The 12,969-nt window shown below is 45.1% G+C and overlaps 1 protein-coding gene across 4 annotated transcripts in view; it reads left to right on the forward strand.

Moving 5' to 3' along the window:
• The window catches only part of PLXNA4 (plexin A4), a 460,966-nt gene that overhangs the window by 289,618 nt on the left and 158,379 nt on the right, over positions 1 to 12,969 (forward strand). For all 4 annotated transcript variants that reach the window (XM_064442386.1, XM_064442376.1, XM_064442394.1 and 1 more), the window contains one exon: positions 11,833 to 11,933. In XM_064442386.1, the coding sequence (XP_064298456.1) occupies positions 11,833 to 11,933 (101 nt within the window). The remainder of the gene's footprint in view (positions 1 to 11,832; positions 11,934 to 12,969) is intronic.

Here is a 12,969-nt window from a genome sequence, read left to right on the forward strand (position 1 = left end):
TGCTGCACAAGCGTAGGATCCATACAAAGGCCTGAATTCAGAGTTATCACCAGCAGGCAGGAGAAAGGATGACCCATGCGTGCCTTTGGATGCCAGCAAAACCATCTGTAGCAATGCTGCTGCACCGCTGCAGAGCCTGCAGTCACAGGGCAACCACAATTTTGGGGATCATCTCAACCTCAGCGACTGTACCTCCTAACAGCCCCACAGGTTTCAGGTGCCCAGACTGATCCTATCTAACTTCAGGCTATTCACCAAGGCATTTTAGACAGGTGTAAAGCCACTATACACAGACACTGGATAGTGCACGGCCCCTTTGAGGGTGACCGCACACCTGAGACCTGAAATGCTCTATCTCAAATATCCTAGGGAATATATTAATAATTTAGGTGCATCAGTGAGACCCCTGCTTTAGTGATTCATGGTGGCTAGAAGCAGTCCTATTAAGTAGTAAAGTCCCTGGATAAGTCTGAAGCTCCTGATGCTTACTCCTGAATTGAGCCAAATGGCACTTGGGTAGCATATTTTTTTATGAAAAATAAGACATTTTCCATTCTTTGAGGAAATGAAGTTCTATTGTGTGGGTGCCCTGTCCTTACCTTTCCACAGAGCACTTGAGTGAACACCACAGCCTGTTCCCATTAAAAAAAAAAAAAAAAAAAGCTACGAATAGCAAAAGAACATCTCTGAAATGGCTTAATACTTGGCAGCTCTCAAAGAGCCTGAGGGTTTTCCTAGTAGGATTCTCCAGGGATCAATACTGGGTCCAAAGCTATTGAAAATTTTCATGAATGAGCAGGAATTTGATATTAAATCCTGTGGATAAAATATTCAGTGGTGCAATGATTAGCTCAGCATTAACGATGACGAGGACGGAGCGGCTGGGTGACTTTGGCTCACTCAAACAAAACAAAGGCAAACTTCTCTGTCTCATAAGAAGGAATGTAGGTCAGGCTGGAAAGTGGGAGACACGTCCTAGAAAGCAATGACTGAAATGGATGAGCAGGTCGTTTCTTTACACCCTTGCAAAGGGTTTCTCCTGGTCTAGCCTGTAGCAGAAGCAAGCTGATACCATCCTGCATCCTTAGAGGCATGCAGAAGAGTGGGCGAGTAGTAGTCATGCTCTGCAGTCAGCTCTGGAGTCTTCGTTTGTAAAAGAGCACTGAGAGACAGGAAAATGAGCACTAAAGACCCACAGAAAATATTTGTAGGGTGCAGGAAGATTTCTTCAAAGGGACTGAAAGAATCTCAGTCTATTAATTTATCAGGAGTATTGAGGAATGGCTTGATTTGCACATCTGTGCATCTTCATGGGGTGAAAACAACTTTCTTAAAGGGCTCTTCAATCTAGAGAAGAAAAACAGAACAAGAATCGGTGGTTGGAAGCCAAAGGCAGATGAATTCCTGTGAAAAGTAAGGCATGTACAAGAGTTTTATGGTGTGAGTGATTAACTACTGTAACAAACTGTGCGTGAAATGGAGGATTCTCCATTTCTTGGTATCTTTACATTGAAATGGGAGGTCTTTCTAGGCAACATGCTTTCGCTAAAACCAGATTATTTGGTTCAGTACAAGGGTAGATGGGAGAAATTTAGTGGCCTGTGATGTACAGGAGGTGAGAACAGATGATCTAATGGTCCCTTCTGACCTTAAATGCTATGCATTTATATGATCCTTGAATTAAATGTCCTTGAACTTTCATTTTATGGCAAGATGAATGTCTGGCAAAGCTGGGAAAACATGTGTAGTGCTTTCTGCATTCGGTTATGCACTTAATCCACTGAAATATGGGTGCTGGGGGCTGGGATGGAGCAACCCTCATTGTACTCAGTAGGAATTCTGCATTTCAAGCCATCCACGAATTAGTGCTGCAGAGAGAGGGAGCTGGGCTTTGCCAGGAACTTCTTCTCACTTATTCCACGCTGAAACAAACAGCAGAGATATCCAAAGGCAAATAGATATGCCCCAAAATAGTTGCCTGCATCTCTGCCTGGTCGTTGTCTTTTTGGCAGCACCAATTACCACCCAAACCTTGAGAACGCTCTGAGCTCTCACAGGCGTCAGCTGAGCAGTAAGCGCTGCCTGGTTTTCTCTCGTTTAATAAACAGAGATATATATTTAAAGGCTCGGGAAGAGCCTGTTTCACATTTTATCCCTGGATCTTGGTTAACTCTTGACTGAAACACTCAGTAACACCACTGGTGGTGAATGCTCTGGGGAGGCAGAGGTATTGTAATAGCCCTGGAAAGGCCCAATTTTGTGTCTCTAGGTTGGGTTAGTGTATGTTTGTTGCAGCTCAGGATCAACTGCAAGCAAAGCTTATCATGGCTCTCCCTCCCTCAGATCTCAAGATTTTGGTTTGCAGATTAACCGGCATGACCTCATAACTCTTCAGCTGATGCTGTCACTCCAACTGATGCTGCCTGTGGCTGGCTGCGGAGCTCATGTCAGCTGAGATTTGATGGCACTGCATGGAGAATGACTTATAAAAGGAGAGAAGGCAGTGATGAGAGGGGAGAGGATGAAGTGGGCGTCGGGTATGTTGGGGGTATCTGGGAGCAAAACAAATGCCCTTTTACATGCCAAGGAGAAGCCTGTCCTCCGGGGAGATGCAGGAAGCTCAGTACCGCTGTATGCTCACATCGCTAAAAGCAATTGGGTGCACACAGCTTTACGAGTTACCTGCCATTCGCTGAGCCTGTGATAAGCAGTCTTAATCACAGTTTAAGCTGATGTGTTTTCTTTTTCAGCTGAGATGAGCCTGAAGGATAGGCATGGTCATACATGCCTCAAGCTGAGAGGTGGCACCCTGTTAAAGGCAGTAGCTTAATAGGTTTTGATGATGTGGTCAGTGCTTGAGAGTCCAGGGATGAGAACATGGAGAAGGCATAAAGACATGACCTAGGCCACCAGGTAGCCCCTCCTTTTGCCCAACATTTGGCTAACAAAGGTAAATGGTCAAAAGAGAGACAGGAACTAGGATAATCAGAGGTATGAAGTGGTTTCCATGTGGGGTGTGACTGAAGAAGCAGGAACTCCTCAGCTTGGGAAGAGGTGAGCTGGGGTGTGTGGTTAGGATTGGTGAAATTATGAACGGCAGAAGGGGATGGATAGGAAGTGACAGTTCACCACTTCTGCAAATACAAGAATTACAGGGCATGAAATTAAACTGTTGAAAATTAAGTCCTGAACAAACCAGAGGAGGTGATTCCTTGAAGTAGTGGGCTCTGGAACTGTGAAACTCCCTGCTAAAGCATACTGTGGATGCAAAAAGTCAATGTGATTTCAAGGATAAACCAGAAAATAAAAAAACAAATCTCTTCAGGTTACAGAATAGAGACACTTCAGATTCAGAAGTTTCCCTGAATGAAATAACCAAAGGCTGGACAGCTACTGGGGACATGCCACGTGTGCTTACCCTGTTCTTATGATTTCCTTAGTGCCATAAGGCCATGGCTAAAGACAACTGGGATATGTGGAGTGTTGGTCCCAACCAGTACAGTGGTTTTCATCTGCTATTTCAGGGAATTTTAAGTCTGATCACAGCTGAAGAAAAGGGCATTTTTCAAACTCTCTGTCTGCCACGATGTCTGCAGCTTGACAATGCTTGTAGGGGTCATATAAACCTGCACAAGGGAATTAGATCAACATGATCAATCCTTCATGAACCACATGGCTTATCAAGTGGTGGAGTTAGAAATCCAAGAGGGAGTGAGGGTGGCTGGGGACAGAGCTGAAGCAAAGAGCCTCCAGACACTACGATGAAGACATCTTAACCCAGGGAGATGATGAGGGTGTAAAGGGGGGATTTGGAGTGATAATAAGATTAAATCAATGGGAGTTGACAACCAGGAGACACAACAGGCTACCTGAGAGGGCTGCTGAGGTGAGTGAATCTCCAAAAGGACGCTCCTTGATAACTGAGGATGAAGACTGGAAGATCTGGAAAGACAGTAGAACAAGGTGACCTGGAAAGTAGCCATCACCATTAGAAAAAACTATTAATTTCTCCCTGTGTGCTTTAACTATTCACACCTCCACCAGGAGCCTTCAAGTGATGCTGGACTTTGAGAAAGCCCATAGTAGTGACATAAATTCCATTACAGGTCCCAATTAAATCTATATATAGTCTTTATAAAGCCTGGGTAACGATCTATCCCTTGCTCAGCAGGCTTGCTTCAGTAACCACACAGTCACCAGCTCTCATTAAGCCTGGGCTGGCCCTGCATTATTTGTGGCATGAGGTTCTCTATTTTGAAGGCTTTTGAACAACAACATTTAGCCAAACCTCATTCATTTTACAGTTTACAGACTGAAACACTTGACTGTGGGATAAGGATTTAGCGGTAAACAAGGCAAGGGGGATCTGAAGCTACCTGGACCTGGCATGGAGAAACACAGATTGCATAATACAGGCAGAGAAAGTTGGCCAGAGCTGATGGTTTGCAGGGTGGGTAAGAAGATGGCTGGTTTCATCAGGCTTGGGTAAAATCACTTTACACTCCTTCCATGCCTCCAAGATGGTGAACTGTGATTTTCACAAGGGACAAGGATTCCTAATAAATTTCCTGCCTTGTATAGAGAGCACATCAGCATACCAATGGGAAACACTGTTACTATCCCAGCTGAGGAAGAGTTTTGCTTTGTTGGTAAGGCAAAACCTAGAGTGAATAAGGGGGAAAGCTGAATGAGGTTCAACACTGAAGCCTCTGGGCACACACTCCAGTCTCCAGGTTGCCAGCTGTACTCATAGGAGGATGGCATGTCCTTAGCCTGTCCTCAGCACTGATGCTTTTCACAGAATCACAGAATCCCAGGCTGGAAGGGACCTCAGGGATCATCTAGTCCAACCTTTCTAGGAAGAGCAGAGTCTAAACAAGATGGCTCAGCTCCCTGTCCAGGCGACTCTTGAAGGTGTCCAACGTGGCCGAGCCAACCCCTTCCCTGGGGAGATTATCTTTTGGGAGAAGAGTCTTCACAGCGTGGTAGACTTCCTTGAAGAAGGGACAGCACAGGGTGTAGGTTGAACAGTTGTGAAGGGGGAACCTGGGAAGCTGCCCAGCCTTTGAGAAAAGGACTGAGATAATCTTTGTTATCCGAGTGTCTGTTCCCTTGTAAATAAAGCCAGAACACAGAGCAGGAGTGAGCTTGGATGCAGCAAAGCACGAGGGCTGTATTTACAGAGCAGATGGTAAAGGCACTTGTTCAAACAGAGTCCGTGTCATCACACAAGGTCTTCTGAGTTCCTGGAACAGTTTTCTAGCTATGTAACACAGTGGATTTCCTCTACCACTCTCCCAGTGACTAGAGAAAATGTGTTTTGTATTATGACTGGTTATTCTGGTGCTACAATTGGGAAGAGAAGAGAGCTTAACATGTTTGGGGATTGTTTGCAGTGGCAAGATTAAAGGAATAGCAGAAAACTAAGTATGGCATTGATGTGAGATTCACCTCACCCAGTATTCAATGTGTACATTGTAAATGTCTCCATCTGACCTGGCTGTCTAGACTCCTTTATATTCAGTGGATAGACAGAGACATCCAGGGTGTGATTTATCTCATCCCCAGGTAGACATCTAAAACAGAGCACAGACAAATCCTGCCCTGCCAAAGGTCTCTTCTTCAGCAGAGCCTGGATTTCTAGCTTAGACTTAGACTCTGATATTGCAGACAGACTTTGGTGAGAGGGCAAAACCCTTGCTTTGCATACCTCCCATGCAGAGCTGTTCCCCACAAGCTGCAAGATTTACAGACTGGGTGGATCAGAAATGAAACCTTCCCAAAGTCCCCACCTTGTCTTTTCTGCTCCAGCTGTAAAAGCAGGGACCTGCCAAGGGAGGCATGGAGAAAAGAATTGCACTGCAAGGGGTGCAAAGAAAATCGGGCTGCTGTAGGAGCACCAATAGCAATCGCATTGTGAGAGGACCTGATGGGAACGGACATCTCTCAACCTTACCCTAAAGGATTACCTAAAGGATTCTGGGGCTTCTGGCACAGAGGCTGTGGGCATCAAATCTTTCTATAACTCTCGTTTTACTTCTGTCCGTGTGAGTGGTATGTGATTGTGGCTGGGGGTTTACTCTGGCAATGCCACAGTAGAGGCGTCTCTCGCCAAAGGTGTGCAGGGCAGCTCGGTGCAGCAAAGGGGAGAGGAGGAGAAGCAGCACGCACACAACTGTAGGTAGGAAGCCCTTTGTGAACAAGTATATTTGGACAGGTAATTTACCCTGCCACACAGCGGGATACTGACCCCCAGTCTAATTATTGTGTCATTTGTCCTTGACAGCTGCTGCTGCTTCCAATTAACTCCTCTTAATTAAAGCCTCCAGTTTTCCAAGTATGTAGGCATGGATTTACTGGGAAGAGTGCTACAAAGAAGGGGAAGATGTGGGGGGTGTCTGATGAGAAATGACATTCCCTGCCCCAGCGGGACTGGCAAGTTATTTACTTACCATGCTGGAGTGGCAGGCTGGAATCAAACCCAGATCCTCATCTCCATCCCTGCAGGAACATCTCCTCTCCCAACAGTTTTACAGCCATATGCACGTGTGTGAGTCCTGTTTCTTACAAGTACAACTAAGACAGGCTTCAGCTCCCCAGGCTTTTCTTTCCTGTGTTCCTGCTTTTTGCTGAGTTTGTAGGTTGGGTGGATGAAGCACCGGATCTCAAACATGACAGAAGAATTCAAGGTCCCTTTGTCCATAATCCAGGCTAAATTAAAATTGGCATCCTGGGATGCCGTGCAGGTGACCGAACATCCTCCCTGACTCTGTTAAGGGTGCAGAATCTGGTTCCACCAGTGGTCTCTTAGGTGTTTTTTGCCTTGCTGTATTTAATAAACTGTATTGTCATGAACACTCTATTCAAGGCTTTGAAATCAAATAAGCTCCTCTCTTAATCTTCCTGCAGTTTTTCAGGGCTGGCTGAGTCTTGAAAGATAGCAGCATTCATAGAACCCACACGGTTTGACAGAGTCAGTGTTCAGTGTTTTGGAAATGTATCTTTTGACTGTTGGGAAGGAAATTGGCTACTTAAGATGCCTTTTTGTACATTTAAATTAACTTAGTCCATCAGACTGAATAAATCCCGCCACTGTATTAACATCCAATTATAAGAGCAGAGATTGAGAAATGATTCAGGTTTTGACCACAATGTTGGCAGTTAAAGGGGAAAAAAAGAGTAATGTATATTGAAATAAAAAAGTGAAAAATGGAAGCCAGAAAATTATGACTGAGCATATAGCAGGAGCTTTTGTGAATATATAATGGCAGAAGCAGGAGCCAAATTTCTAACAGGATTAGCTGTTACTGTCTATCAGATCCCAAAACCTCAATCATTTTGTTTTAAATGACTTTCTGTAACTCATTCATACTAGAAATAGAGGGTGGAGGTGGGGCTGGGAGCTGGAGAAGCTCCAGTTTGGAATTTAGGCTGGATCAGAGGTGAGGACGGCCCCGGTGTTGTGTGAAAAGCCCTGAAGTTATATCTAGCAGGTGAGCTCTGGACTGTACAGCAGTTTGCAGATTTTGCCAGATTTTTCAATATGTCCTTGTGAGCCAGAAACTCATGAATGATTTCTTTGGGGACACGTGAATGAATGTGTTGATGGAGTGAAATATCTCTTCAAAACCTGCTGCAGCTACGGCAGCTGGACCTGCGCATCATTTTCTTCCTGCCCTTGAGAAGAACATCAGATTCACTTACCACATGTCCAACCCTGCCTCTGGGATTGCATCTCTGTCCACATAGCTGTGAGTAGGGGACAGTCCAGATGATGATGCTGCCTGAGGGACACAGGTCCTGACCCTTTGGTCTCTCCCGTTCAAGCAAGGTGCTAGTGGTGAGGCTCCTGGGTCTTTCACACCCTCCACTGCACAGCAGTGATCTTGGAAATCCTGTAGTGGGCTGGATGCTCCAGAAATACTGCTGACCTTGGAGATGATCAGAGATCATCTGTTCCTCTGGTCTGCTGTGGGCAGAGCCTTGGAAGCACAGCAGCTCCTAGGTGTCCATTAGGTGCGTGGACAGTGATCTACAGGAACCTTACCTTAATTTCTTCAATATTTCAATGAACCCAAAGTCTAAATATGTTGTACTTAATAACTTAGTGTTCAATAATCAGGTCTTTCCTGGACTTCTTGCATGAACTTTCTCAGATGCTTTAAGCCCACATCTTCAAAGACGTTTAGGCAACACCTACTTCAGCTACATGAGACCTCACTTTCATCTTCAGCTCTCATTGATAAAATGGGGATATGTGCTTCATCACATATGGGATATAAGCCTTTAAAACAACAGCAGTCTCTTCTTACATCCGTATATTGCTATAGCACAGTGAGGCCAAAATATGGATTAAACTGTGACCACTGCAGGAACATAAATGACTCTAACCTGGCTCATAGTGCCCCAAAATGAAGGACACCTTGCTTTTGTTAATCCTCTGTCTGCTGAAACCCTGGTTATATTTGCTGCAGAGTGCTGAATCCAGGTTCCACCCAACGAAAGACCAGCAGTAGGGAGCCTCACCAAGGCTGGGAAATTACCTTGAAAAGTTCATTAGGCTTTCCAAGGATGGAGAAGGGATGGAAGGAGCAGTCACAGTCTGGTTTGCAATGGAGATTTCAGCCTTCAGTGCTGTCTAGTCCCTTCATCGTTGTGAATAATGCCAGGGCACTGTAATTGGGAGGCTGCATGGACTTCTCTTTTTCAGATATTTTCGGGGCAGCATAAAAAGCTGAGTGCTCCCAGGGGGCACAGTCAGTTCTCAAAACTTTCAACTGGGAAAGCTGAGCTGAATTAATTACAGTTTATGTTCCAAAGGAAAATAAGACCTCTGATGTGTCTTATTTGCTTGATGTTCTTTTTCTTTTCAGCTGACGACCCCTAGGTGGCTTTCTTTTCAGTCGCAGCTCCTTTGTTTTTTGTAGTTTCTTCCTTTATTAATTAGAAGGTCTGACGCTTACAGACCAAGACATTTATCAGCGTGGTACAATTTTAATTAATTTTGCAATAAAGCTACTTGAAGTGAACTCGTAAAAGGTCTCATATAGCAGGAATAACACATAACAATGCAAATGTTGACACAGGACCCCTACTACTCTGGTGTGCTTGACAGGGTGTGGGATGTAGCTTGGCGCAGACTCATCCTGCATAGCTGTGCTCTCTGGGACAGCAACGCTGGCAAGGTGTGCTCCTACACAACATACAAACTATATCCTATACAGTCCAAGTGCCCTAAATACACTGAAAAGGAAGCGTTTCTGTAACAATGAAGATCTGGAGTCCCTGTAGGTTCCTCCTGCCTGTGAAAGGAGCTTGGATGTGCTTTGACAGCTAATTAAATAATAATAACTACTACTAATAAAAAGAAAACTACAGAGACTGCCTTTTTTCTACTCTTTTTGTAGCAATTTGCAAAGAAATAGCAAATTTCAGTCCTCTAGCACTTCTTTCTTGTACATATGTGATAGTCACAAGTGGACTCTGACTCAGACCATTCAAACCCACCATCCCTAGGTGTTGGAAAAGTGCATGTTCTGATCTAAACTTCTTAACCAAGGCTCACTTCTATAAGGCAGATGTAAACTAGCTCAGAAACTGAGGTTCCGAAAAACTATCTACAGCTAATGAGGCTAAATCGAACAGCACCATATGTTAAACTGAGGGTAGTTTGGATAGGAACTGCATAGCCAATCTCACTGTGTTCACAAATTTCTAATTACAAGGTGGAGATTACACAGTCAATTGCATCTGGATTGAGAAATGGCAGATTTACTGTCTTTCAAAACTAAATTATCTGCCTCTTCTGCAAGTATTCTGATGTTCACAGTGCAGACATGGTCAAGCTAGAGGGGATCGAGGGAAAATAATTCGCAATATATTTTTCTCAGGTGGAAATAAAAGGCGGGAATGGTGAATATATGAAATTATAAGGTCTCCAGCCCTTGATATCTTTTTGTAAAAAATTGTGTCTTCAGAAGCTGGATGCAACACAGACTATTGGGTGCAATGTAAGTCTAACTGGGTGAAATCCTGGAGCATACAATTTATATTTGATGAACAGTTGATACCTTCTTGACCCGGAGCTTAAGGAAGATGGAACAGTTGCATTCATGGCCAAGCCACCTTACCTTTGAAGCTTCTTGATACTTGCAGAAGTTTGAGTGACTCCCTCCCTGTTTTGATCTTCCCATTTTTGTTGCTCTGTGGTCTGTCCTGATTATGTTCTTATGCTCATGGCAATAGATTCAATCTGAGAAAGGGGGTTTTGTGTGTTGTCTTTTTTTTCACATTCTCCCTTTTTCATTAAAAGTTTTAGGTAACTGCAGTTGGTTTCTTTGGGTGACTTCACACAGACAGTGGTACAATGGTAAATAAATCCCATCGTATTTCTATCTGAAGTTTTCTAAAGCTACTGCCACCTGCCAGAGGTAAAAATACAGATTTTCAGCTTTTGCTCATAGACTATCGATATCATGTGGGGTGCCTGTACAGGGGTTAAGAAGACAATTTCTGATACAAACAGAAAAGGTCTTAATAAATAGCTGGAATTTTGCCTGATATATATTTATATATAAAATCCAGTTCTTAGTTCATTTACAGATGTAATCAGAATGAATCTTAATCTGTCACTTCACAGCTCAAACTCTCTGGAATGTTGCACCGAGTTAAAAATTGTCACTAGGATGCAGGTATATTCCCTTGTCATTTGTCATGAGTAACTGTTCTGCAGTTTATAGTTGGCAGTTCTCAGCGCTGTTTCATCAGGGTAATACCACACTACATCTTCTGAAGGAATAAACTCTCCCTGCTGACATGAGCTGGGGCGAAAGCACTGGCAATCAACTGTATATTATAGAAGCTCTCTGAAGTTTATTCAATGGAAAAGAGACTATCAGGTCATTGGGCCCAAATTGTATGTTTGGCTTCAAAAGAAGCAAGGGGCTTACAAAACCTAACAGGAATCAAAAGGCTCTGGTCTGTTAGACAAGAGGTCAGGCTAGGCAGTCCTTTCTGTCTTTGAAATCTCTGACTGAAATACTTTAATTAAAAAGGAAGAAAAAAAAAAAAAGATAATAAAATGCAGTATTTTGGCAGTAGATGGGTGTTTCAGGTCCACCTCTAATGCCTTCTGAGCTGCAAAGTCAGGGTGACAGCAAGCTCGTTCAATACCCAGGCTGGAAGCCTTTGGTTTTTTCCTGCTGGAGCAACCTCTCTGGGGATGGGACAACTCATGGTTGGAAAGGCGAACAGGCAATGGGGAGTGGAGCTAACACTCTCCTGGGACCAGTGGTGGTGTGGGAGGCCATGGGAGGCTGACAAAGACATCCTGAGGCCTCATTTCTCACAGGGAGCCAGAAAGCAACAGGGTCCACAACCAGAGTGTGGGAGAGCATTGAGATCCTGTGAGTTTAACTCATTGCAGAAGATCACACGTTGTTTAATTGTCTCAAGGCACCAGGTAACCACAGTCTGCACACAGCCTGCCCGATTTGCTGGTTCCCTGTGAAACTGTGCAAGTGAGGTCATCTAGCAATGAAATGTCAAAGCCATGGGAAAGAGGGGAAAGTCACAGGTTGGGTGCTGATATCAACAGGGGTCGCCCCAAGTCGAGTGCTGATCTGGGCAGGGATCGCACCAGGCTGAACACTGGAGCAATCTGCAGCCACATCCCTCTGTCTGTCCCAGGCCTGCCAAGTTCTGCAGAGATGTCCCTCTGGGAGGACAAGCAGCAGGGGAAGAGGACAGGGAGGGTGGAACCTCCGTCAAGTTGTTATGGGCATTGCAGAGCCCTGTGAAAAACCTGACAGGTTGTCCCCTTTCCTCCTGCAGCTCACTCGGGTGCCTGTGGAGTCGTGTAACCAGTACGAGACCTGCAGCGAGTGCTTGGGCTCAGGCGACCCTCACTGTGGCTGGTGTGTTCTTCACAACACGTAAGTACCTGCTGGTGTTTGCCACCATCCCAGCCCTGCTTTTCCCCCAGCCGTCTTCCCTCAACAGCTGTGCTAACACATGGCAGAGGTGCAAAATGCTCTCTCATTCCCTGGCTGAGCCAACGAGTCACCCAGGTACAGACAGAAAGGTCTCTGGGACTTGCTGGAGGAGACTTTGTTTAACTGAGAGCATTTTTTGGAAGAGAAGGGTGGTAGAGACTGGTCCGATCTCCTCAACCACCTGATCCACAGTCTGCTGACTGCACCGGGGAAACACCTGTCCACCCTGATGTGCTTTGAATCAAACCCTCCAGCAGCTCTTCTCTGGATGACAACCACCTTCTTGTTTCCATTGCTTAAGACAGTTTGGCTCTGACTGGCAGCCTGGCTCAGACACTTGTCTCAGCACCTCCAACTTGCCACTGCTGACTTGAACTTCTCCTCTATCAGACTTGTCATGACCTCCATGGCCCTTAGAGAGGAAACAGGTCTCTGTAAGCATCGTGGGTTCCACTCCAAGTTAGATTTCAAGGGGATCTTATGATTTGTATGGTCACTGTGGGAAAATGTTGACCCTGACGTTGAGCGTTTGTCCTGTGTGGGTCAACTCAGCTGTGCCAAATGAGCACAAATGAGCCAAACTGCTTATTTGGCTTATCTGGCCAGGATGCAAAGCAAGTTTGTCTATACCCACATTCCTGGGCTTTGGTATAACAGACCAAAAGGGGACCTCATTTCACCATTCTACAGTACCGGCTTATCCAGTGCCTTGCAAGGAGCACCGGATCCAGGTGACCTTATGAGTGGAAGATTAGTTCACTGGCTTTGTTTTCTGTCGGTTTCTTAATGATGCTATTGATCTTGAAGTTTCCTCTCTGCAGCCTTCACTGCCAGCGATTCCCTCCTGCAGAGAGCCCTCTGCCACAGCTGCGGAGAGGGAGGTGTCAGGTTGGCTGGGCTCCTGGCTATGAGTGGCAGGGTGGTCTCATTTGCCAAGAGCCTCTCAGCAGAGACAGTGGCTGGAAAGTGCATTGGA

The sequence above is a fragment of the Phalacrocorax carbo genome, chromosome 1 (genome assembly GCF_963921805.1).
Source record: "Phalacrocorax carbo chromosome 1, bPhaCar2.1, whole genome shotgun sequence".
NCBI lineage: Eukaryota > Metazoa > Chordata > Aves > Suliformes > Phalacrocoracidae > Phalacrocorax > Phalacrocorax carbo.